The 23,422-nt window shown below is 34.3% G+C and overlaps 4 protein-coding genes across 5 annotated transcripts; 2 read left to right on the top strand and 2 right to left on the bottom strand.

Moving 5' to 3' along the window:
* Positions 1-3,628: 3,628 nt before the first annotated feature.
* LOC130614259 (uncharacterized) lies at positions 3,629-6,106 on the bottom strand. The gene is made up of 2 exons (XM_057435676.1): positions 5,263-6,106; positions 3,629-3,863 (listed from the first exon to the last, which is right to left on the bottom strand). The coding sequence occupies exons 1-2, from the start codon at positions 5,869-5,871 to the stop codon at positions 3,684-3,686; spliced, it is 789 nt and encodes a 262-aa protein (XP_057291659.1). The 5' UTR covers positions 5,872-6,106; the 3' UTR covers positions 3,629-3,683.
* A 2,983-nt stretch (positions 6,107-9,089) lies between these two features.
* On the bottom strand, positions 9,090-10,939 carry LOC130613967 (tubulin-specific chaperone C-like). Its single transcript, XM_057435346.1, has 2 exons — positions 10,551-10,939; positions 9,090-10,164 (listed from the first exon to the last, which is right to left on the bottom strand). Exon 2 carries the CDS (start codon positions 10,143-10,145, stop codon positions 9,210-9,212), a length of 936 nt encoding a protein of 311 aa, XP_057291329.1. The 5' UTR covers positions 10,146-10,164; positions 10,551-10,939; the 3' UTR covers positions 9,090-9,209.
* Positions 10,940-11,765: 826 nt separating this feature from the next.
* Positions 11,766-18,930, top strand: LOC130613968 (uncharacterized). Of its 2 annotated transcripts, XM_057435347.1 has the most exons (6): positions 11,766-11,780; positions 13,273-13,338; positions 14,883-15,009; positions 16,418-16,618; positions 17,127-17,291; positions 17,678-18,930. In XM_057435347.1, the coding sequence occupies exons 3-6, from the start codon at positions 14,905-14,907 to the stop codon at positions 17,804-17,806; spliced, it is 600 nt and encodes a 199-aa protein (XP_057291330.1). In that variant the 5' UTR covers positions 11,766-11,780; positions 13,273-13,338; positions 14,883-14,904; the 3' UTR covers positions 17,807-18,930. The 2 variants fall into 2 exon arrangements, with proteins under 2 accessions (XP_057291330.1, XP_057291331.1); XM_057435348.1 differs by lacking the exons at positions 11,766-11,780; positions 13,273-13,338; positions 14,883-15,009 and adding an exon at positions 16,032-16,187.
* A 1,409-nt stretch (positions 18,931-20,339) lies between these two features.
* LOC130613969 (uncharacterized) lies at positions 20,340-23,124 on the top strand. Its single transcript, XM_057435349.1, has 5 exons — positions 20,340-20,497; positions 20,629-20,714; positions 21,385-21,585; positions 22,208-22,327; positions 22,624-23,124. The coding sequence occupies exons 2-5, from the start codon at positions 20,652-20,654 to the stop codon at positions 22,780-22,782; spliced, it is 543 nt and encodes a 180-aa protein (XP_057291332.1). The 5' UTR covers positions 20,340-20,497; positions 20,629-20,651; the 3' UTR covers positions 22,783-23,124.
* The last annotated feature ends 298 nt before the right edge of the window (positions 23,125-23,422 follow it).

Below are 23,422 nucleotides of genomic sequence, written 5' to 3'. Positions count from 1 at the left end.
CATATGAGTCAGGTGGTTGTAAGACACAGATAGATTACTTTCTGGTTAGAAAGTCAGACAAGAAAGTGGTGAAGGACGTGAAAGTTATATCGGGGGAAGAGTATGTTTCCCAGCATAGGTTGCTGGTTTGTGATATTATCTTGAAGAGTGTTAAAGAAGCCAAGGGAAAGTTCTGGCCCCGTCGAAAAGTCTGGAAGCTGAAGGAAGAGATTGTAGCAAGACAATTTAGTGCAAAAGTTCAGCAGTTAGCCCACAATGGTCAATGTGATAGTGACAATGTTGAAAGTACCTGGACTACTTTGAAGAATTGTCTTCTAGAAGCTTCTGATGATACCTGTGGGTGGACGAAAGGACCAGCTAGACATAGACAGACCTGGTGGTGGAATAATGAGGTTGACCAGTGTATAAAGGAAAAGAGGAAACTTTGGAAAGAGTGGAAGTCAGGTGGTAGTAAAAATATTTACTTAGAAGCTAAGCGTCGCGCTCGTACAGCAGTGTATAAGGCAAAATCAGAAGCAGAGAGAAACAGATTTGCAGATGTGTTAAGAAGGGAAGACCAGCGCAATGAGGTATTCAAGATAGCAAAGCAAATGAAGAAGACTAATCAAGATGTTGTAGGTGAGAGGTGTATACGTAATGATGAAGGTGTTTTGGCTAGCACAGAGGAGGAGAAAAGGGTAGCTTGGAAGAATCATTATCAGAGGTTGCTTAACACTGAGTTTGATTGGGACGAGGATAATTTGTCTGATGATGATGTTGTAGAAGGGCCAGCTATGCAGATCAAGACAGAATGGGTAGTGGAGGCTATTAGGAAATTGAAGACAAGCAAGGCTGCAGGAGTATCAGGTATTGTTGCAGAGATGGTAAAAGCATCTGGATTGGAGTTGAGCTTATTACAAGTCTTGCTAACCAGATTATAAAGGATGGTGCTATTCCGAGTGAGTGGCAGTCGAGTGTAATAGTGAATTGTTTCAAGGGCAAGGGTGATGCATTAGAAAAGGGTAACTATAGAGGTTTGAAGTTGGTTGATCAAGTAATGAAAGTTATTGAAAGAGTGATTGATAAGTTATTGAGAAAAAGAATTGATATAGATAAGATGCAATTTGGTTTTGCTCCAGGGCGTGGCACTACAGATGCAATATTTTTACTCAGACAGCTTCAGGAAAAGTATTTAGGAAAGAGAAAGAATCTCTATTTTGCCTTTGTAGATTTAGAGGAAGCTTTTGATAGAGTGCCACGTAAAGTTATTTGGTGGGCTATGAGAAAATTAGGTGTGGATGAGTGGCTAGTTACGATGGTACAGTCTATGTACAGCAATGCTAGAAGTCGTGTCAGGATTTACGATTCACTTAGTGATTGTATGCAGACTTAGTAATTGTATGCAGATGATTTGGTTCTCATAGCAGAGTCGATGGAAGAATTAGTTGAAAAGTTTGAGAAGTGGAAGAAAGGACTAGAAGAGAAAGGGCTAAAGGTAAACACAGCAAAGTCTAAAGTCATGATTAGTAGCATTGCAGCCAAGTGTCACCTTGTAGTTGGAAAGTGGCCTTGTGGAGTTTGCAGGAAAGGGTAGTAACTCAATTTTTTGTCAGACTTGCAAGCATTGGGTACATAAGAAGTGCAGTAGTATTAGTGGAAGGTTAAGAGCTGACATACAGTTTGTACAACAGTGGCTCGTTAGAGATAGTTAAGAACTTCTGTTACTTAGGTGATATGTTGGGCAGTGAAGGGGGTGTTAGAAGAAGTGTTACTTGCAGGATAGGTTCTGCTTGGAAAAAGTTCAGAGAGTTACTTCCTTTGTTGACTAGCAGAGTCTTGTCAATTGAGGTAAAAAGTAGGTTGTATGAGGCCTGTATAAGAAGTGTTATGTTGTACGGTAGTGAGACATGGGCAGTGAAGCAGGAAGATCTTGACCGTTTAGAAAGGAATGATATGAGAATGGTTAGGTGGATGTGTAATGCCAGTCTGAGAGACAGAAAGAGTTCAGATGAGCTAAGAAGCAGGCTAAGTCTCCGTAGAATTAAAGATGTTATCCAGATAAGAAGATTGAATTGGCTGGGGCACTTGGAAAGAATGGAGGAGGATAATTGGGTAAGAAAGTGTAGAGACTTGATAGTTCCTGGGGCAAAGCCCAGAGGCAGACCGAGAAAGACTTGGCAGGAGGTTATAAGGACAGACTTGATACACAGGAAGTTGAGTTTAGATCTAACACAGTCTAGATCAGATTGGAAGAGGGTCATTAATATACCCCGTCCAACCCATGCTAGCATGGAAAACGGACGTTAAGCCGAGAATGATGATGATGAGTGAGACAACTTTAAGTTTTCTGTAATTAGGCGGCCACAAAAGTTTGAAGTTAACTTGCTAAACTAAAGTCGAGTCCTGATAGTATACTTTTCCTAATAATTTAGCCCTTCTACCTTTTCTTCACTTCTGAAACTTTTTTTGGTTTTTGTAAGGTTTTACCGGATATTTTTTTTTACTGATAGAGACTGGAATTTAGATGAAGGTATTTGAAAGATGTTGTCGTAGAAAGACGGCAAATCTCCGACGACGTCATATTTTGTTTTTAATTATTCTAGTCTTTAATTCTCATCTAATCGGGTTTATTTTATGCCTTTTGGATAAAGATGGGGTCGGGTACACGTCTGTTGTTTGTTTTTTAAATTATTTTCTATTTTATCAAATTTTATTTTTCGCCTGATTTTATACTCAATTTATTGATGAGTGATGTATTTCTTTTCGCAGTCTGAAACTTACAGAACAATGCAGGAGTCAGGCTACGCTAGTTTGTTAGCTTCTATGTCATTGTGATATACCTTGGAATGTGGGAACTCAAGTAATATTCTCAGCGTTTAAAGTTTCTGTCTGCAGAAGCTAGAAAGCACCAGAAAAATTTCGCCGAACAAAGCAGTAGAAAAAAAGCTATAGCAAAGCATATTTTGGGGAAACTTCAATGGGGAAGTATCTTCTTGCAAACATAGGTGTCAACATTTTTTTTTCTTATGACTCTGGTATCATTGAATTGCAAACGGAAATGTGATAAATTCAGCGAGAACCGAGATAACAATAATTAAATTTCGAGTCGAGCAAGACAGAAAGTATTTGGGAGACCACAAGCATGGAGTATCCAGGATTTTTTAGCTTTCCGACATGATGCTGGCCCTGAGACTATCACTAAATTTCTCCTACGAGGTTGAACCCCTTCCCGATTATTGCAGATTGACATTTATTCGTGGGTGCGATCATAGTGGTGGATAGTTCTGCGTTTCCGTTAAGAGCACTGCCTTGCTTTCGTTAAATTTTTTTCCTGTTTTAGCAGCGACCCTAATACGCAATCTCGTCCAAGGGCTATCTACAAAAACGTTTGAAATACATCCATTCATGGCCACTATACACCCTTAGGTGATTTTGTATATCTGGCATATTCGTTAGATCAGTGAGGGACAAAAAGCTCTGAATGTGAGGTAGGCAACCTTGTAATAAGTGTTCCATAGCCCTTTCTTAAGAGTGGTGCTTCATACTCACAAAAAAAGAAAGGGAACCCTGTGGTTGAAGTTGATTTGACGCCTCTGTCTAGTTAAAGAAAGCTATACTCAGCCTCATAAGGCTGAGAAAATTTAGTAGTACAGCATTGAAAGGCAGCTGGTGTGGGCAAGGTTAGGTACAAGCAAAACCAGATATTAATTTATATTTGTCTCTTTACTCCTTGCATTAATTTTTCTCAATTCGGCTTTAAACTTTTCAATTCTTCTCTTCTTTTTTTGTTCAACCACAGCTGACAACAAACGATTCTTCTTCTTCAATTTATCTTTCAGTGCTTTGATTTTTGTCGTGCTATCTTGCATCAGCTGGTTGTGTTGCTAGAGAATAAACATCATATTAAACGCGAAACGACAAATATGTTTACGTTCAAAATAAAATCCACTTTGCACATAACACACGATGTTAGGTAGTCTTTACATGGACCCGACATGAGATATACCCAAAATGGAATTTTAAACCGCTATGAAATGTCGTTGTGTTTACATGAAATTTGTAATGTCGAGCTTGTGCAAACTGCACATGCGTCATAACTTTTTACACATGCCCAATAGTTTCATTTCGGGTAAATCGCGTTTACATAAATATTTTGAGAGCGAAATGAATTTCATTTTAAAAACACTAAATAAGAGACTGAAATGACGCTTCATATAAAGGCTGTGTTACTATATCCCAATCTTTAATTTCGCAATGTCAAAAATATGTGCGTATTTGAAAGTATTTTATCTGCATTTTGAATAATTTTTGAGGATCTATTCGCAAACTTAAATTCTGTAAATCTTTTCTTTCCTCTCGTCTGATCTAGTAAAATTACCACCTTAAAAGGTGATTTATTCCTTAAACCTGACAACTAAAGGTAATTCGAGGTTTGTCTCAAAGAGGTTTTCAAGGTTGTCTCGATATCTCAAACATCTGTTGACGGGAATATTTGACATTCTTCTACACTAATCTTAGATTGTTAGATTCACGTGTACATCACCCTTTAAAATTTCAGGCTGCCTAGGTTTTAAAGATCTGAGGCTACTCCTTTTCTATCGAAATTTATCGCGCAAGGTAGCTTAAAAACTTTTATGGCAGATCTGTGTGGTCTGATCAACTTGACCTTCACAAAACTTTCCTGGAATGTCATACTTTGACGTTATTGACCATAATTCTTGATTTCCTTCATTAAAAATACCCGTATTTTGTCTGTTTCTACGCAAAATGATACCTAAAGTAGCGAGACACACGATATGCAGTATATAAAGGAGAGGAGACCCCAGGCCACCGACTAGTCTTTAATAATGCCCGTGATTTGTCTGTCTGTGCAATATAGTACGAAACAGAAAATGCGAAATATGCAGCAAGGGCGAATTTCCGTAAAGTTTTCCAAAGGCTAACGGCTACTTATATTAAACTTGACACTTGTATCAAAGAGATCGTCTCTCCAGCGATACCGAGTGTACGTTAAAATGTTAGAAGCCAAAATCAGGCCCAATGATGAGAGATTTTTGGAGCAAAAAACAAACTTTTAAAGTTGCAAAAAGAATATCACGTCTTGATAGATGCAATAAAGCGTTGCCACATTTCAAATATAAGTCGTACAAAAAATCTACATTTTTTTGCCCTTTTTACTTGCAGCTACGATTTTTAGCTCATAGACGAAAATTTGGATATAGTTATTGTAACATAGATTGGAGACTTTGATGATGCTGCAAAGAATAATCGAAAACAACCTACCTTTATACCGATAAAAGATTGATTGTTTTCGGCGCATGCGTTGTCTCCTTCACTACCGTCAGGAAGTTGAACTTGATTATTATCTTTTGTTGTTGAGGTTTGAGATTTCTTGTTCATCGCGTCCTTTAAATGACGCAACTTTTTGTACACATTATTTTCTTTGTCGAGAAAACTTCCTATCCAAATCCTATCGCGTATTACAACTAGGACGATTTCATGCTGTTTTGGGACTTCTGAGACTTCGTTGTCTCCTACATCAAGTTTACAACAACCCCATCTTGGAATACTTTGGGCCAAGCAGGAAAAATTGATATTTACTTGTTCTTTATCATTTGTCCTAAGCAAAGCTCTATTTGGAATTACATAACCAACCATATGTTCACAATTTGATGTATTACCTACTTCGGTACGTACAAAACTTTGTTCTGATTTATTTATATTCCAATGTAAAATGCTGCATCCTCTGAGTTCACCCTTGAGAATTAGACCTTTTGACTTGACATACACGACTTGTGATTCAGCTGAAAGCGAATTCTTAATATCCCGAATGTTATAATTCGCTAGATAATGAGTTGGTGTTTGATACTGCAGATGAGGAAGTAGTCGCATCTTTTTTTGCGCGCGGTACGTTTGGTTGTCTACCAGCTGAAGTCATTGCGCTGTCGTATTTCAGTCACATAGGTAACATAACAATGGCTTCCAATTTGATAGCGACGTAGCAACCACTGATTTTATATTCCTCTGTTTTGTCTTCATTTATTTGTAACCCTCTTAATCTCCATTTTTCTGGGTAGTTCACTTGTGAATCTCTGTTTATTGTTGTAGTTTGACGTTATTTTACTTATATCATCGAAAAATTACACCACTACAACAAGCCCATGATGTACGTGATGCAACCTTACGACAAACCAAAAGAAAAACCGAAAACAGCTTGGTTATATGTAGCAACTGAAAGACACACTGAACATTAACATCACAAAAGCACTTGAAATTGCAAAACACAAAGAGATATGGGAACAACTTACAAAATAGACCTGTCTCAAATTGTAAACATATGTACGACAATGTAAACTCGTTTACGAATAAACCGTTAATAAAGAAAAAAAATGTAGCGACCACATCAGAAAAAAATAATTTTTTTAACTCGCATGTTATAGATAGGTCATCGAAACATAACAGGAGGAAAACTGGGGAAACAATGACTAATTTTATGAGGTGATGATTAAAGCCCCCCAATGAATCGAAACAAAGAACCGTAACAACAAAGACGAGGAAATAATGAATCGACTTTCCACATCAGCCATTGCTTAAATAACAGCTTCATGGTATTTTGAAAAGAAAATTTAGCGCATGGAGCATATTCGCTAAATATTTATTGATCGCACAATGCTTCCTGTAATTGACCCCAATCCAAATTTTTCTGAGAATAATCTTTGGCAGAGTTAAAAACTTGCAGAACAGAATTGCCGGAAGTTTTGAGTTATCGTGATCCGTATTATCGAATACTTGCGGGGGGAGGGGGGGGGCACGCCTAACTCCAGATGCGCAAACTTTTCTCTACGCGATTTTTTCAAACCTTCTCTTTCAGATCACGATCACTCGTAAGCAAGGCTTTTTAGGTTGTTATAGCGGGTTAGATAACTCATTTGTAACAAACAGGGCGCCACAAGCATCTCGGAATAACGTCAATGTTTAAGCACCCAATGCTGTGAAGTTTGCAAAGTCGACTAATTCGAGTTTTAATTTGATTGAAAAGAAAAGCGATTAATCATAACAGGGTGGATAACGAAAACTCTTACTTTGTTTTTAAACGTCATTAAGGAGTTAATTGGGTTACTTTCTAAACCCTCGTGCCCATGCCTTTCAATGTATATACTCATTTAACTCTTGATGAGTCTAGTAAATAAGTGCATTTTGTGAGATAAATTTAAAGAAGAAACCAAAAGTTGTCAACCTGAGTGTGTCTATGACGTAATAGTATCGATAAATAAATGTTGTAAATCTTGTCTGATTTTTGACAAGCTGTTTACAGTTTTGACGGCTTCATATGTTGTGGGTAAGTTGTTTGACAAATATGTTGGAAAACGTTCGCTCTTTCCGACACTAAAGTCTGCCATTATTAATCATTAACGTAGTCTCTCCTCCAGAATGTCTTTTTTTGTTGATGTTTGTACGATGCACAAGTTTTTTTATTCGATCAACGTTATCAACACCAAATGTCAACTGGTATGTTTACTTAATTTTAGCATGCTGTTTTTCTTATCAAATCAAACTCGTCCCCAGTACCTTGTAACAACGAAAAACTTGGCAGTAAATATAACATGGTACTGAGAACGAAGTTGCAATAGGGTGCACGTACTACACACTCTTTTAATACGCAAAACAAAACTTTGTAGCTGATATTAATGTTTCTTAAGTTGCTCCCTTTTGTTAGCGAAGCTGTTGCGTATTAACTATCTACAGATTTACGTGTTTGCTCGCTTAACCAAGCTATTGCGCTAATCTCAATCAATCAAGTTTTTAGTACGCAACTTACACGCAACTTTTATAACCTATTTAGTTCAGGCCGGATCATTCTCTACAATTATATTCGCTTTTGAAAAGAATAGAAACTTATGTTGCCTGAAAATGTATACTATGTTTAATCTTTATACTTCTTTAAGAAAACAATTTCCTTCAAAAAACATTTTTTAACTTTCTTTTTAATCAGCAAAGGCGACAGTAACGATCGCAAGCTTGCAATAATTAAAAATTTGGCAAAGTTTTAGGCTCGCAAAAGCTTCTGTTTGCATGGGAAAAAATTGCTCATTCGTGCCTGCTTGTAGCAATTTAAAACATATAAAAACATTTATTTTGATGTCTCCTGATGTCACCTGTAAGAAAGCTTCAATAATATTATCTTTGTCCATGAAATATTTATTGAAGGTGCAACAACAATGTAAAATTTGTCATTTGATAACGTCGTTTAGAATATACTAGATTTTTCTCTTCCGTTAATGGTTGACATGTCGCTATGAACTTTTACGGGAATAAATCATTTTCGGAAGAAATTTTTCTTTTCAGTTATTTTTGCGGATAAGTGGGCCGAAAAAACGAAATTCATGTGGATAATCAATTAAAAAAAAATTTACGGAACTTATTCCACTTATATAGGCTAAATCCGCAAAATTAAGTTCCGCAAAACACGACTAGCAAAAAAAATTTCCGCAAGTAAATCGTTCCCTTTTTTGGTATATAAATTCTATTCTTAAGGTAAAAAATGGTAAGTGTATATCATTGTTAAGGTTCTCGTGTTTCCCTATTATTATTCACTTTTTTTTAATGCACATATAATAATTTTGACTTCCAGACATTAATTTGAAAGAAAATACTTCACGACGTTCCGCAAAATTTACACAAAAATTAGAGTATAAAATTTCGCAAGTACAGCTTTTTAAGTTTGGTAAGACGAGAAAATATTTGGCAAAAGACACGACCAAATTTGTGTTAGGTACGCTAACGCATCATACTCAAAAGCATATTATAGAACTTAGATCCCAAATTTTTAGAACAAACTTTAGAAGTTCTGATTTCTTCATTTTTCATGAATAAATGTGACAGCTTTCTGGTAATGCCTTAACCCACAGTCTTTTGTTAAAGTTGTGCTTTTTGAGAAACATATTTTGTACAACTTAAACAGGTCTAGATTTTACAAAAACATATGCCACATTGATTTTAGGAACAATTCAGAATATGACATCATCTCATATTCTTCTAGGTAAATAAACTAGTATTTTGCTCAAGTTGAGGCTAGTAACCAAAACAAACACAATTAAAAACATACTGAATGGAATTGAACTAATAAATAATCAAAATTACTCCACCTTATCTGACAAAAAAAAATTTAAAATAAAAAAGATATATAAGATATCTAAATGTACCAGCTCTTCATTATAAACATATACATATCATTCAATAAGACACCAATTAGGAGATTGCTCATCGAGTTTCAGCCAATTAAAATCGTCTATATTTCTCCAATTGTTCACTTCAACATTTAAACCAGATTCAACAAAATGTTTATCAATGCTGTTGTATGTCCATGTGTAACAACCAAACCTGACTTCTTCGCAATCTTCAATTATAGCCTTGCTTGTTATGTGAATGTAAAACTTTGCATTAAAAGTCGAATGAATACGTAACTGCTGGCAAGCTAGATGAAATGTTGAGTCTAAACAATTGTTTACAAAGATGGCTCTACTAACTGGACCACAGAAGATTGTTGTATTAATAACGTTCTTGATTCTCATAGCCGATGGGGAGCCATATACAAAAACAGTACAATCTTCTAAATTGGATAGATTTATATCCTGTCCTGTGCATTGTTCTTCATGCAGTATCAACTGTTCATTTGTATGACAAGTAAAACCTATACTGCTTTCTTTGAATGTCAAAGAATTTAAAGATTCTTTGACAGCGCCAGTCGGTTGCTCCTCCTCATCTGTTTTTGTATTAAACTTTTGTCTGGATTTAAATGCAAACTTTTTCTTCGGCAATAAGATACTTCGCTTTTCGTTTATGTCATTTCTCAACTTCGATAAAATTTCATGCGCCTTTTGGATGTTATACGAAGGTAAGAAGCTTGAAGAGTCAGAAACAAATTTTTGTATCGTTAGCATTTTCTGGGATAGTAAGTCAAACGAACTTGAAAGGTCAATTCGAGGCATTGCGGCGTGCAATTGATCCAATAACACTAGTATTTCATGTTTCTCCTTATTGAAGGAGAGCATAAAGACGTCAGAACTTTCATTACTTTTTTCTTTCATCCTGACTTGCCTTCTTTTCTCTATATTTGCCAGCCGCTCTTCATGACGTTGTATTAACTTGGTTGGAATATCCGTCATAATATATACTTACTGTATGCTAAAAGTAAAATCTGAGATTTAAATCTAACCCTGTGAATTTTATTAAAATAAAGGTCCAGGCTGAAAAAATCCACTGCATAGTTTCAGATAACCTTTTTTAGTACTTTTGGATTACAGTTTGAATCAAGAAACAGAAACAGAATTTTTTTTAAGTGCGCCTTACATACTTCTGTTGCCAAGCATAAAGTTGTTTGGACGGGGTTTTTTTTAGGTGGAGATGTATATACTATGAAGGAATACAGTAAAAAAGGTAGTGTAGTCAGGTTGTATAGATCGCCAGGCAGGTAAGTTTGTCACTTACAAAATTAAGACTCCTAGAACTTGCCATCAAGGCCAATTCCATATTTTTGTGAAAATAATAATATAGCTGTCCATGGTGCTTACCACACTTGTGTATACACCAACATAGCTCGCAGTGAAGGTTTAAAGCAAGATTCACATGTATGGTGACCACCGAACAACCTGACGTTGAGTTCTTCATAATTACTTGCCTCGTGTTGTTTTCTTCGTTTTTAATTACTTCGGAGTTTTTTTTTTCAGCTTAAAGATCGCATTTATAAGTGCTCACGTTCTGGCCTTGTTTGCCAGTTTAAGGTCAGAATGTGCCAGCTCTGCTGTGCGGGATCATAGATATGAATGTAAGTATGCTTCATTGTTTTGTAAATCTGCCCTAAATAAAACCATTTACTTCACTACCTAAATAAAAACTTTATCAAAAAACGCCTAGTTTGTATTCAAGAAAGCTGCGCTACATCCTTCACCATTTATCAAACTGATCTCGGAAGCAAGGTCTACGAGAAAAGTGGGACCCGAAATCCAGGCCTCCTATCAGGTGAGACCCCGGACCCAGAACGCAGGCTAAAATATTACTAAGACCAGAATGCTGCAAACACGCAATTATATGACAAAGAGAAAACGCGAGTTTTGTGAATAGCATATTCCCGGAAATGATAGTTATGAATATGATAGTAGCAAGAAATATACATTAAAGGTAAAAATGGCGAAATTTTTCTAAATTCACTAAATAACGAGCAATGTTATGGATAGAAAAAGTGCAAAACGAAAGTCGTGTACAACTTTAATAGCTAGTTTTAGTATAAACGTAGTGAAAAAGATAAGGAAACTAATATAACTATTCAAATGTAAAGGCAACAGTCAATCTGCATCACGGCCAGTTTCCTGGCTAAGAAAAACTCTGCTTTAACAATTTCAATTTTAGGACCAAAGTGGCCACATGAATATGGTGAGAAATAAAGCTTAGCAAATGCTAAGCTTTATGGTATTATTTAGATCTTTTCTATACGAAGTAGACATGTCGCTGTACGAAATGATAGTCCGTCTAGACATATGGCTATTTATCTATAGTTTTCTATGACCAGTGAGATAAATCATATCTCACTGCTGATCTTGGTAATATTTCCATAGAAAGCTGCGTCCCCAGTCTCTAGAGCCCGGGATTCCGGGTCTCACTTTTTGTATGTCCAGAAACAATTTTCTAATTCCAGGAATTGAACTCTGAGCTATACTTTGGAACCACAATCGTGCACTCCCACGCGCATTATGAAGGAAGGGGTAATCGATACAGACATTGTGATTACGAATAGACAAACAGAGGTAGAAGTTTGAGATAACACTTTCTAGTTATGTCCATATGTATGGAAGAAATACAAGAATTTAATTTAGGTAGACTACCAATTCATTAAAAACTTAATGTTATAGCTAGGTAGCTAGTTGTAGCTAGGTTTTAGAGACTGTATTTTTATAATTGTTATTAGCTAGCTGGAAGCTGGGCTATACAAAATATATAATTCTCGGATCAGGGTTAACATTATCAAATTTTGAAAAAGAAAACAAGGCACTTTTGAGAAAAATGAATGGCATATAGACAACTTTCCGTGTGACGTAATTTGTTTTGATTTTATTGGAGAACAATGAGCATGTGCGCCACTTTTGTGTAGGTAAAAAAAACAAGATTTAAATTGGGCAAAATGTCAATTAATGAAGATTAAAGATTTTTTGGGAAAGCATAACAGCCAACTTATCTATTTGGATTTATCAGCAAAAATTATACAATATAGGAAATTTAAAATACCAAAAGATTATTAGAACAGGATTTATTGTAATTTAAAGTTTTTAAATTTTATAAAAATTTTTTAAAAAAAATTTATAAATCAATTTTCACTGCAGTTAATTTGTGTGGTCATTTCTTCATAAAACATCAAAAGTTTTGCTGCTAATAGAGACAGTTGTACTTAGTGTATCAACTCAAAATTTGCATGTTAAATATGTTGATCATTTTTGTTGAAAATGATCAGAAAATTTCAAGCATATTAACCTGGATCTGAGAATTGGTCACAGAGTTGAAAATTTGTTGTGGTAAACAAATTTTTACAGAAATCACAAGGGTGATGGCTGTAGAAAGAGCTTAAACCAATTTTTAGCAAAAAATCCCAGCTTTTCATACAATATATTTATTGCATTTTTTGAACTTGCTTGAATTATTCAGCAAAATGCTGTATTTTGTTCTTGCTTTGTTACGTAGGTAACACATTGTGGTTATGATCAAAGCCAAATTTTCAAAATGTGTGTAGAACAGGAAAGCTTAGCAAAAAAATCAAGAATACAACATTTGAAATATTAGCTAGCTATTTAAAACAAGGGTGCCAACTCTCTGAAATGCATAACCTACCCGACCTTTCTTATTTAAAGAATAAGAAAAGTGACAGTGGAAATGCAAGACAGCAACTTCAATTTTCTAAGTTATTGAATCCTGCTTGAATGAAAAATATCACGAGGAAATAATCACTTTTAGCCCCAGTTCCTTTTCATCAAGAGATAAAGATGTTGAGTTTGAGTATGCTATCTAAATCTTTATTTAGCATGCCACTCTCATGTGGCAAGTCTACTGGGAATTATCACTGATAGGTTTTGAAAAAAGGTGTACTGATTTCAACTAGCTAACGCAAATGGCATATGAATTAAATGTAAACTCATACCTAGATGTCAATAAGAAAAATTCTTGTTATATAGGTATTAGTTTTTTATTTTTTTTTATTACTTCGACGATTAAAGTCATATTGTTTATATATAATATAAATTTTTATAGGACTAATTCTGAGACTGGAGTGGTGATGCAAGCTGGAGTAAAATCAAAGAAAATGTGATCCCGATAGTAAGTTTAAGTGTTGATACTCCCTTAAAGTTATTTGATATTTTTTGCATTCACACAAAGGCAGTGTTGATAGAGGATAATGAAGAAGACAACAAAGGAAAAACTAAAAAGGATGAAAACATTAAGAAGTAAGTGGGTTAAATGAAATGATGGAGGAAGCACAAAGAAATTATAAACGTCGCTTTAACAATAAAAAAAATTAAGTACTGTACCTGAAAAATTTGTGAAAGACCTTTTGCAGAATTGAACAAGTTAAAGCTGCACATGTCAGCTGCTCATCCTTCGCCAACAAAGTTAAAGCCACAAATTCACTTGCAGAATTTGTAAGAAAGGATTTGTGGCAAAATACAGAAGAGATGAACATGTCAAATACACTCATTTCCAGGAGCGGAACACGTTTGCGAGCGTGGTCAAAAGTTTCACCGCTTAGGGCTTTTTAAAAAGGATCAAGCGAAATGCAATAAAGAATAATTGTACATATCTTTTTTTGTAAATAGTTATAACTTCCTGAGGGAATTTGTCTGTGTTGTTTGTTATTTCCCGAGTCTACTCCTATTCATAACCTGTCTTACTCCATTGAGAACTATTAACCCTAAAATAATATTTTTAGATTTGCAAACATCTGCATTAAACGCCAAAGTTTAATAAAGATTTTATAAGTTAAAAAGGTGTTTTTATGCCGTCGTATACTATGCATTGTTTTCGGTTAGTCAAGTAATTTGTAAACCATTTTAAGTTGTTGTCTTGAATACTGTAGATTTTAGTTCTGGTTTAACAACTAAAGTTTCTAAATGATCTGGTAATGTTTTTGCTTCCTGTGATTATGTTTTAATAGTTTCCTAACAATTTATGACAAAGTTTTAACACCCTGCAATCCTGTTTGATAGCTTTAAACTGATTTATGAAGACATCTTAGGTTTCTGTAATACTTGTTATGAAAAAAATGGAGATAATGTTCTATTTAATGCCCATCTCTGAAATCTCCCCCAACCCCCCGCCTACTCAGTGCTGATTGAATGATTGTAATTTAGGGTTTACTTTGAGGTGGATTTGAATTTTAGGGATTTGCTCTAACATTTTTTTGCGTCTAAGCTTTCGTTTAAGAGAAACAAATTTTTATATCCTCAAAAAGCTTAGTAAACTAGATTTTTAAATATTTTTTTTAAAAATAGACCATTTTGTCATAAAAAGTTGAAAATTCTCATCAAAAGTCTCAAATCTCTTCTAAAAAAAAGAATGGTAACCCTCTCACAATTAATAGAATTTGCAAGATGCTCGTTTGTATATATTAGAGTATCTCATGTACATATATCTACTTAAATTTAATCAGTTGTCAAAAATTATGAGAAAATGTCCCTTTTTTTCTGAATTTTCCTTATTTAACTTAGTTTTGCCCCGCTTTTCCCTTTTTAAATCAATTCTTGTCTTCCCATATTTTTGCCTTTTATTTTAAAGGTTTAAAACATGATTTAATCATAATTTAACTGTGAAATTTGATGTAGTATATAACTCTATGATCGTATGACTTTACTGATATGTTTCAGACAACTAAATAAGAACAAGAAAATGCAAAACAAACTCGATGTAGCCCCACCAGGGGATTCTACCACTATTGGACCAAACATAGCATATCTTCACACCATTCCAGCAATTTTAAAAGCGGTAGAATTTGTAAGTGTAAAATCTTTTTGAAGAAATATTTTATATTATACTCTGGAAATTCTATAATTCTATGGGTTTTTTGTTTGCCATTAGTTTGTTGTTTTGTTTTCGTTGTTGTTTATTTCTGTTTATTATTGTTGGTTGCGTTTAAAAAACGTTCTTCTCAAAACACACACACAAAAAAAAACATAACTAGATTTAAAACCATATTTGGCGTAGTAATGCCACACATTGGGTTCCTTTAAGGTGGCAGTAACCCTTTTACCCTTTAACCATTTCAGAATTTTTTTTTTACATAATTAGTTACGAAAGGTTATTTTCAGACTATATATCCATATTTTTTCTGTTATAACACACTTGTCACAATTTTCCAGCTAAAATGCTATTATCTTTCACCAAAAATATTCAGCTTCAACAATTCCTCTTTAAAATAAAATCATGAATAATTAATTAGTTCTGCCAAATATAGTTTAAGTCTACGTGCTTGCGAAATTGTACAGAAAGAAATGACGTAATTATTAAAGAGAAACGTTACTAACAACAAAAATGGGGCATTATGTAGAAATTTAAGACGATCTTCATTATTCTACACTGCGCAAGCTTTAACTTTCGAGAGCATTTTCGTTTTACTTTAAAATTTTCAGACATGCTTGGTGAATCATGCAGCCATAATAAGGTGTGCGGAAATCTTTTTATTCGGAATATTTTTCTTTAAACAGTGTTCGATGCAGCAAGGGATGCTAACAAAGAATCTTTTGAAAAAAACAAAAGGCTGTTGTCATAAAAAATAGGAATAAACAAAAAAAATCTGCACACCGTTTTAACAGGGTTAACCCAAGGTCCATATAAAAACAGAAGCTGATGAAAAATAACGAGATTGTAAAAAGTTGGAGCTCGTAAAAGCCGATTTTTTTCTTGTTTTTGATACATTTTTAAAAAGAAATTTATGCACTCAGCAATTTTAGTATTAACTTAAAATCATTTTATTATGTATTAAGGCCTATATTTCTAGGAAATAGCAAAAAAAAATGGTATAAATAAAAATCGAGTAAATAATTCAGCTATTTGGACAGCTAAAAAAGGGTTACTGTAACCTTAATGTTTGCAGTTAATGTGAGTCTAATGTTGTCACTGGAGGCAGCTGCAATTTAAGCCCTACCATAGAAGCAAGGAAGATGTTTGGATATGTAATTTAAATTTTTTTTTGCGTTATTTTATCAAGATATTGTTTTTGCTTGGGAGAATTCCCCTAATGTCACTATTTCTCCTTTGTAAATAATCTTCCAACAACATTTGCTAGCATAAATAGTTAAATTTTTTTAATATTTGCGGAAGACTCATTTCGGAAGAAGCTAAATCCTTTGTTTACTACTATAATCTCTTGTACTTTTTCTATGGGGTAACATTTTTCATTTAGATGCTTTGCTTGTTTGCTTTTGCATTGGCTGCAAGTTTCAAAAATGCTTTAAGTCATTGGAGTTCCTATGGGCTGGGTCGTGTTGACTTTTTCATTTTTGTTATGGTTGTTGCATGGTTAGGTGTGATTGCGTTGTTTCTCGTCTACTTCCTGAACATCATCAACAAATTGAAACAAATCACACCTCTGGTATTCATTGTAGTAAGTTTGTTATGTTGTTTCTTATTTTCAATCTCGTCCAGATGCCAGAAATGATACAAGATGCTTGCGATGGAGTTTGTTAATTTTTTCTGGATTATACCATATCAAACAAGCTTTTAAAATTATATCTTTCCAGCGACTAGAATGTTGGCACAGAAACTTACTTATTATTGTTATTGTTATTGTTATTGTTATTGTTATTGTTATTATTTATTTATTTCCGTTTTGGTGAAACAATTTTATCAATGGATCTTCTTTTTTATAATACAACATCAAAACAGTGTAGTTTCCCCTTGGATGGTTCATATTTTTTTCCACTTTCAAAATCGCCTTTTTTAAACTGTGTACAGTAGTTTTATCCGCTTCCCTTTTAAATTTCTTTTTTGGTATTTTTGCATACTTGACGAGCAATGTGAAAAATATTAGCAGCAGAATCAGCAAGCTTATTCTTAAACACAGTATAAGTTTTGCGTTGTTTCTGTGAATCATAGTTCTTATTTTTCTTCAGCTGGCTCTCTTGCATCTATTCGGAGCGTTGTTTATTTTGATCAGTACGGGGCTCGTCCTTGATGACTGCATCACAACACGAACAGCACATACGTACAGATACTCGTATTGTGATTACATCAGCGCTGTTACGAAAACATCATGCCCTGTGTACGAAGCAAGTGGCGTAAGTTTGTTTGGTTTTTTATTTAGCCAGTTTTTGAATTCGCGGAAGGTTGTTTAGTTTCATGTGTTTTAACTCCCCCCTCCTCCCCATTCCCCATTGTTGAATTTTAAATCATACAAGGCTACAAGAGTGTTGGGGTCTAGGATGTTATTCATAAGCATAAGTGCCACCCTAAGAATGTTTTTAACCCTCACACATCTTCGTTACAATTTAACTTTTTTAACGCACCCCATCACCTTCTCGCCCAAAATGTAAAATAAAAACATTGAAACCACTAATTTGAGTATAAATTTCGAAAAAATTGGGGACTTAAAAACTGCCTTATAAAATGGTGCATGTTTAAACTGTGCCATATGTGACTTTCTTGGACTTTTTCGTTTTCACAGGTTTGTGGATTTTTCGCCTTCATTGCTGTTGCATTTGATGCTGTTCTTCACGTGTTGAAAGCAGTGCAGGAGTATCGTATTGTACAAGCGAATCGAGCAAGTAGCGCGCAGCCAAATGAAGTTTTATAAACACTGTGTGTATTTGGTTGAAAATGAGTGGAAATTTAAAAGGATTTTCTATCAGCTGATCTTTTTGTCGGCTTTAATTTTTATCAATGTTGATTTGTGAATGGATACGTTATACAATATAATATAAAGATAGATTTAGTATAATTTTGAATATAATTTCATAGCGAAGACTGGTGAAAAGGTGTGGCATTTTTTTTTTTTTTTGTTACTTAAAACAGTTCTAGCGATGCTGCTTCCTTCCCTTGATGCTAAGAGAAAATTTTTGTACGCTGTATGCTCTTTCGCCAAGAGAAAGATTTTTACTTTTTATTCATATGGATAATATTTTTTTAACTAGTCTGGATCCCGCGGCGAAAGGTTCACATGAAATTAAATCGTTACAGTTTAGTTTGTTAGCAAACCGCAAGCTAACCCTGAAAGCTTTCTTTCGTTCGATGAAGTTCGTATAAACAGCCTGTCTCATCAATTTTCGATACAAAAGTATACCTAGTAGCGGTAATTTTGTGAGTAAATTCCACTGTCCTTTAACTTCATATCTTCAGCTGTCGTTTTCGTTAAAAACGCTGACCCTCTTGACAGGGTGTAGGCTTTAGACGAATCTTTGTAAATATTATCAAACTATTTTTTTATAGTTTTGATAATTCTACACGTTAATTTTTTGTCCTTATAGCTTTGATTTTTAACCCTCTATTGTTCTAAGAAACCTGACAGAAAGTTGGAAGATGTAGAATATCATATGTTTGTTTGTTTGCTTTATTTTGGCATGGTTTTATTGGTAGTTGAACTCAGCTGTTTTTGGAAAGCGTATTTGTCACTTTATCTGGACATGTCCTCAATGTGACACGGCTCAAGTTATTTTTTGACAAGATATAGAAATACTATCCTTTTTTTCTAAAGGTATTTTGTTGTTTGTTTGTTTGTTTTTCGTTTGTTTGTTTGTTTTATTGTGTATCCAGCCTTTCTACCTGAGCCTTCAAGTTATGTTAAAATATATGAACGAGTTTTTTTAAAGATAAAATATTTTATAATATATATTTTCTTTCTAGAGTAGTTTATTATTTTTTTTTTTTAGTTTGATCAGTTGTATTAGCTGGATTAGAATAAGTAAATAATTCCATCTCTTATATTTGCTATTTTTCAAAGCAGTTGATATTTTATAACTTGAATCTTGTCCCCGAGATTCAGGGTAAATAATAAAGGGAAGTTTAGCCGTTATCGAACTAGGCAGCCTCGATCACAGGAACAGTTGTCTTTTTCTATATCGGACGGCGAAACAAACATGGAAGACGAACATTTCTATGGTCTGGTTTCTTAATAAACGCATCCTCGGTGTACCACAAAAAGACCTAGACACGAGACAGTGTTCTTGGTGTAACATGTTTTGAAAGATCATATAGAGAATAAATGTTATTATACACTGTATGTGATGTCACAAATTATTGTTTGTTTAAATGGAAATCAACACTAGTATGCTCTACTTTATTACTACCTTCATTAAGGCTAACTTCTGAAATCCAAAATTTAGGAAATATTTTTGACTTTTATAAAATACTATTATTAGAGAATCCGATGAAAAACGATTTTTTTTTCGAAATTGAATTTAAATCTGCGTATTGTTTGCAACCAATCGCAAACTGTATAATAACGCCCATAGTAATCAACTATTTTACCTGTAAATTATCCATTAAATGGCAAAGAGACGATGTCACTTCGCTAATATGGTGATATTGAAAACGAGAAGCCACGTAAGCGCGCCTTCTTCCGATTTTATTTGCAACGCAAGCGTCCTAAAATCTAGGCTTAGCAACACGTAACCATGGCAACAAACAAGGTAAAAATCTTCGTCTTAATTTTGTAGTGCCACAGTATACTATTAAATCGCATGATAGCAATTTTATTGTAAAAAACAGTCGCTTTTGTTGCAAACGTTGTATCAAAAGTGTGCTGTGAATGTTCTGGAAATTTTCGTCGAGGGAAAGATACTAAGAGCTGATATTAATCTACCACGACTGTAATTTATTAAATAATCTAGGTAAAATAAGAAAAATCAGTTATTAAATATAAACAAAGGAACTTCAGGATAATCGTTTTAAAATCTTAAATATTTGCTTTCATTTATTTACTTTTTTTTCCGCCATATTATGTCCTCTACACTGGCTGAATTTCAGTAATAAAATAAACAATAAGATTAGTATCAATTATTAGTATCAATTAGTCTGTGGAGTAATCCATTTTTTTAAGGAAGCAAACGTTATTTCTCTATGGAACATCATTTTAACAAGTCGTTTAACAAGTCGTCTGAATAGTTTTTCTTTTACAAATTTATGCACAAAAAACATTTAAGAGATAAGTAGAAAATATAGATTGAAGTTTTTAAATATTATATTATTCAGGGATTTAGGTAAACGTCATTTCTTATTATGCGAATGTAGAAAAAGGCGACATCTTTGATTTACCATAGCAACGATTTGTTGATTTTTAATATAAACATTATCGCTTTTTCCGCCATTATTAAACAAATATCTCCATTGTGGACAGATACGCGCGAAAATATGTTCTAAAATAACACAGCTATAAATAAATATAGCAACCAAAATATGAGCGAAGTATAAAGAAAAGAAAATCAACAAACCGAGCATAATTTGTATAATTTTTTTCAAAACATTTTTTTCTAAAATCTGTTCGCATTAGGTGAGTGGATTTTGTATTTCCATGCTAATTCAGAATTTTTTAATTTTTTTAACATTAGAGATTTTAACTTTACAAGACATGCTGGAAAATATCTAGATTGAAAAAAAAAATTATTTTTATCTTTTTTTCAGTGCATACGTGCTAGCTTGGAGCAATGGTTAACTTGGATACAGGCTACGCAACGTCGTGTTTTGGTATTCTTAAGATTATAGAGTTCGTAAGTTTTCATTATTTATGCAGGGTATCACATGACTAATTTAAGCCGAAAATACGGAACAGCTTCAATATTAGCCGCTCCGTATTAACAGCTCAGGGGACAAGAGACCCTGGGATGAGAATGCTTTTTATATAGAAACAACATACGATGAAAATTACACAACCTCACACGCATATCATTTTGTCTTTGTGACGAACTTAATAGCGTAGCTTTCAACAGCTTTAAACCAGGCACCCTGGGATTAAAGATGATAATTTTATAGCTTTCACGTGTAATACGTTGATAACGTTTAATGCCCCCAAAAGTTACCAACCCTTCCTTGTTTCCCTTGTCTCTCTTTGTATAGCTAAGCGATGTATCTGTGAGAAACAAAAAGCTCTGAGAACGAAGTTGAAACATTATGCCAAATAATTTTTTTTCAGGCGAGGATAAATTAGGTGAGAAGTTTTAATCACAAATTTGCAACGTAGTTCTCAGGGATGTTGCGGAAATTTGTAAAGCCTTTGTCTTATTGGAGCCTGTTACTATTGTGCAGTCGTTGAGAAGATTTTCTGTAAAAAAAAATCTTAATCTCGTTTCCATGTCAATATCTAACAGTGGTGGACTACTCACTAATATGACCCTCTTCCAAATTTTTTGTTGTTGCTTTTTTATATCATTTTTTATTTAGATATGTCTTCTCATCGGATGGGCGTGTTTAGTTGACGCAACAAAAGGGCGTGGTTGGCGTGGTTACCGCTATCGAAGAAGCAGTCGTGAAAATTTCTTCTTAGGTGTAAACATAGCCGCATGGGTGTTTGTAATCATATGGTTTTGTTTATACTTCTTCATGTTATGCGGACATTTCTCGTTTAATAATAAGATGCTCATTGTAAGTTGTTTAATACTTTTATTCAACCTCGCACCCAGCGCCTGTTGTCTCTATTTTGTCCCGATGTCAGAATAAATACAAGATGCCCTGGGGACGAGGTTGACTTTCATTCTTATTTGTTCTCCTACTGAAGGATGACCTATTATGGCACACACAAAACCCAATTAAAGAGACCCCTTCCTGCACAAAACCCTCAAAAACAAGGACAAGAGCAGGGGAATTTTCATATCATTATAAATAAAATATGGACTTCGTTAGCAACGCATAGTGGATATGTTACTTTATCTTGGACAACGCCAAAAAAATTCTATACTGTTTCACTGTAATAGAAGTTGATTAAGTACCAATACTTACGTGGAAAAAAATTAAAAACAGCCCCAATTAGCATGAGTCCTTTCATAACAACCTCGCCCCTGGACTTTTTAGTTTTTTTTCATCAGTTTTCCATTTTATTCAGGTTTTCCCAGTCTCTTCGTTTAAAAATCTAAATAGTCCTAAAAACGAGGTTAAAAAAGAAGCATTAAAGTAAAATTGTGTGATAAATATGTTATCCTTAAAGTTCTGTTTCCGCAAAATCGAAGTAGATAATATATTCCATATAAAGTCACCCATTTCTGTTTAGTTTGCCATCATTCACTTGATTTGGTTCTTACTACTTTTAATATCTGGAGCGTTGCTTACCGATGACGTAGTTACGTATTGCGGTGGTTGGAATGGGTGTGAAGTGTATGAGGTTGCCGCGGTAGGTTGCTCGTTCTCGTGTCGTATTGTTGACGTTTTCTTGTCGTATTGTTGATGTTTTGTTGTCGTATTATTGCCGTATTGTTGACGTTTTGTTATCGTAGTTGCTTCTATGAACTTACTGGCAACGTTTAGTCGCTGTTATGTCGCATCGTTGCGGTTGCCTATTGTATCGTTCTCGTGTCGTGTCGTGTCATATCGTTGCTTTTGTTCTTGTTATTTATTTATGTTGTCGTTATCTCTGTTTTCATCGTAGCCGTTGTTGTCGTGCAAAGTATTTATCTCTCCTCCTTACAGGCTTTTGGACTCATCTCAGCATTGATATTTCTTATTGACGCCATTTACCATTGGAAAATGAGTACCAGCTCTGCGACGGGGACCAGCGGTGGAGGCAGCGGTGGAAGAACTGTCGTAACAAAAACTACTGTTGTAAAGACAACAAGAACGGCAAAATAAAGGATGTTTTGAGTTGAATTCGGAACAATCGGTTTTACTTCAAACAAAGTGCAATGTGTAGTTTCTCACGTGGACGCTGGCACTTAATTTTCTTTAATTCTGTGATAAAAAATATGCTTAGGTAATAAAAAATATCTGCCACAGTGCGGCTGGAGAACGAGTATGCCTAAATATGTGACATTTTGAAATGCGGCTAAGAACGAATTAATGAAAACCGATCTTTAAAGGGTGTGGTGTGTGGAAGAGTTTATAACAACATCTAGCTTGCTGTTTTGTCAATCTCTGTCTTATTAAAATTTTATTATTGCCATAATACAAACATACTCCATTTATTTCACAGCATGACTGATTTTTTTTACTGTAAAACAAAAAAAGGTTTAAGCATAGAAAGTCAGTGTTGTTTTGTCCATCTAACGTTAGATTATATATTTTATAAGGTTGTTTGATTTCCAAACAATGTTTGAAACTGCACTTATCTATTTCAACTTTTCCTGAATATACATATTTATTTTTCGGTAATTTTATATATTTCTTATGTCTTATCCATATCTGTGTTTGAACATCTAAATATATGACTCGATATGTTTCGATGCTGCGCCTCTAATTGTCGTGGGTACATAAGCATTGGTCAAAATGACAT

The sequence above is a fragment of the Hydractinia symbiolongicarpus genome, chromosome 11 (genome assembly GCF_029227915.1).
Source record: "Hydractinia symbiolongicarpus strain clone_291-10 chromosome 11, HSymV2.1, whole genome shotgun sequence".
Lineage (NCBI taxonomy): Eukaryota > Metazoa > Cnidaria > Hydrozoa > Anthoathecata > Hydractiniidae > Hydractinia > Hydractinia symbiolongicarpus.
Note: the sequence above shows the minus strand (reverse complement) of the source record. Positions and strands in the feature narration are given on the sequence as shown.

What these genes read in the sequence shown, in the direction of transcription:
- LOC130613969 (XM_057435349.1), top strand. Translation starts at nt 20,652, where the DNA reads ATGGTTAACTTGGATACAGGCTACGCAACGTCGTGTTTTGGTATTCTT. An exon ending in TTCTTAAGATTATAGAGTTC is followed by an intron (nt 20,715 to 21,384) that starts GTAAGTTTTCAT and finishes TTTTTTATTTAG; the next exon opens with ATATGTCTTCTCATCGGATG. An exon ending in AAGTGTATGAGGTTGCCGCG is followed by an intron (nt 22,328 to 22,623) that starts GTAGGTTGCTCG and finishes TCCTCCTTACAG; the next exon opens with GCTTTTGGACTCATCTCAGC.
- LOC130613968 (XM_057435347.1), top strand. Translation starts at nt 14,905, where the DNA reads ATGCAAAACAAACTCGATGTAGCCCCACCAGGGGATTCTACCACTATT. An exon ending in CACCTCTGGTATTCATTGTA is followed by an intron (nt 16,619 to 17,126) that starts GTAAGTTTGTTA and finishes ATTTTTCTTCAG; the next exon opens with CTGGCTCTCTTGCATCTATT. An exon ending in CTGTGTACGAAGCAAGTGGC is followed by an intron (nt 17,292 to 17,677) that starts GTAAGTTTGTTT and finishes TCGTTTTCACAG; the next exon opens with GTTTGTGGATTTTTCGCCTT.
- LOC130614259 (XM_057435676.1), bottom strand. Translation starts at nt 5,871, where the DNA reads ATGCGACTACTTCCTCATCTGCAGTATCAAACACCAACTCATTATCTA. An exon ending in AATCTTTTATCGGTATAAAG is followed by an intron (nt 3,864 to 5,262) that starts GTAGGTTGTTTT and finishes TTTATTCTCTAG; the next exon opens with CAACACAACCAGCTGATGCA.
- LOC130613967 (XM_057435346.1), bottom strand. Translation starts at nt 10,145, where the DNA reads ATGACGGATATTCCAACCAAGTTAATACAACGTCATGAAGAGCGGCTG.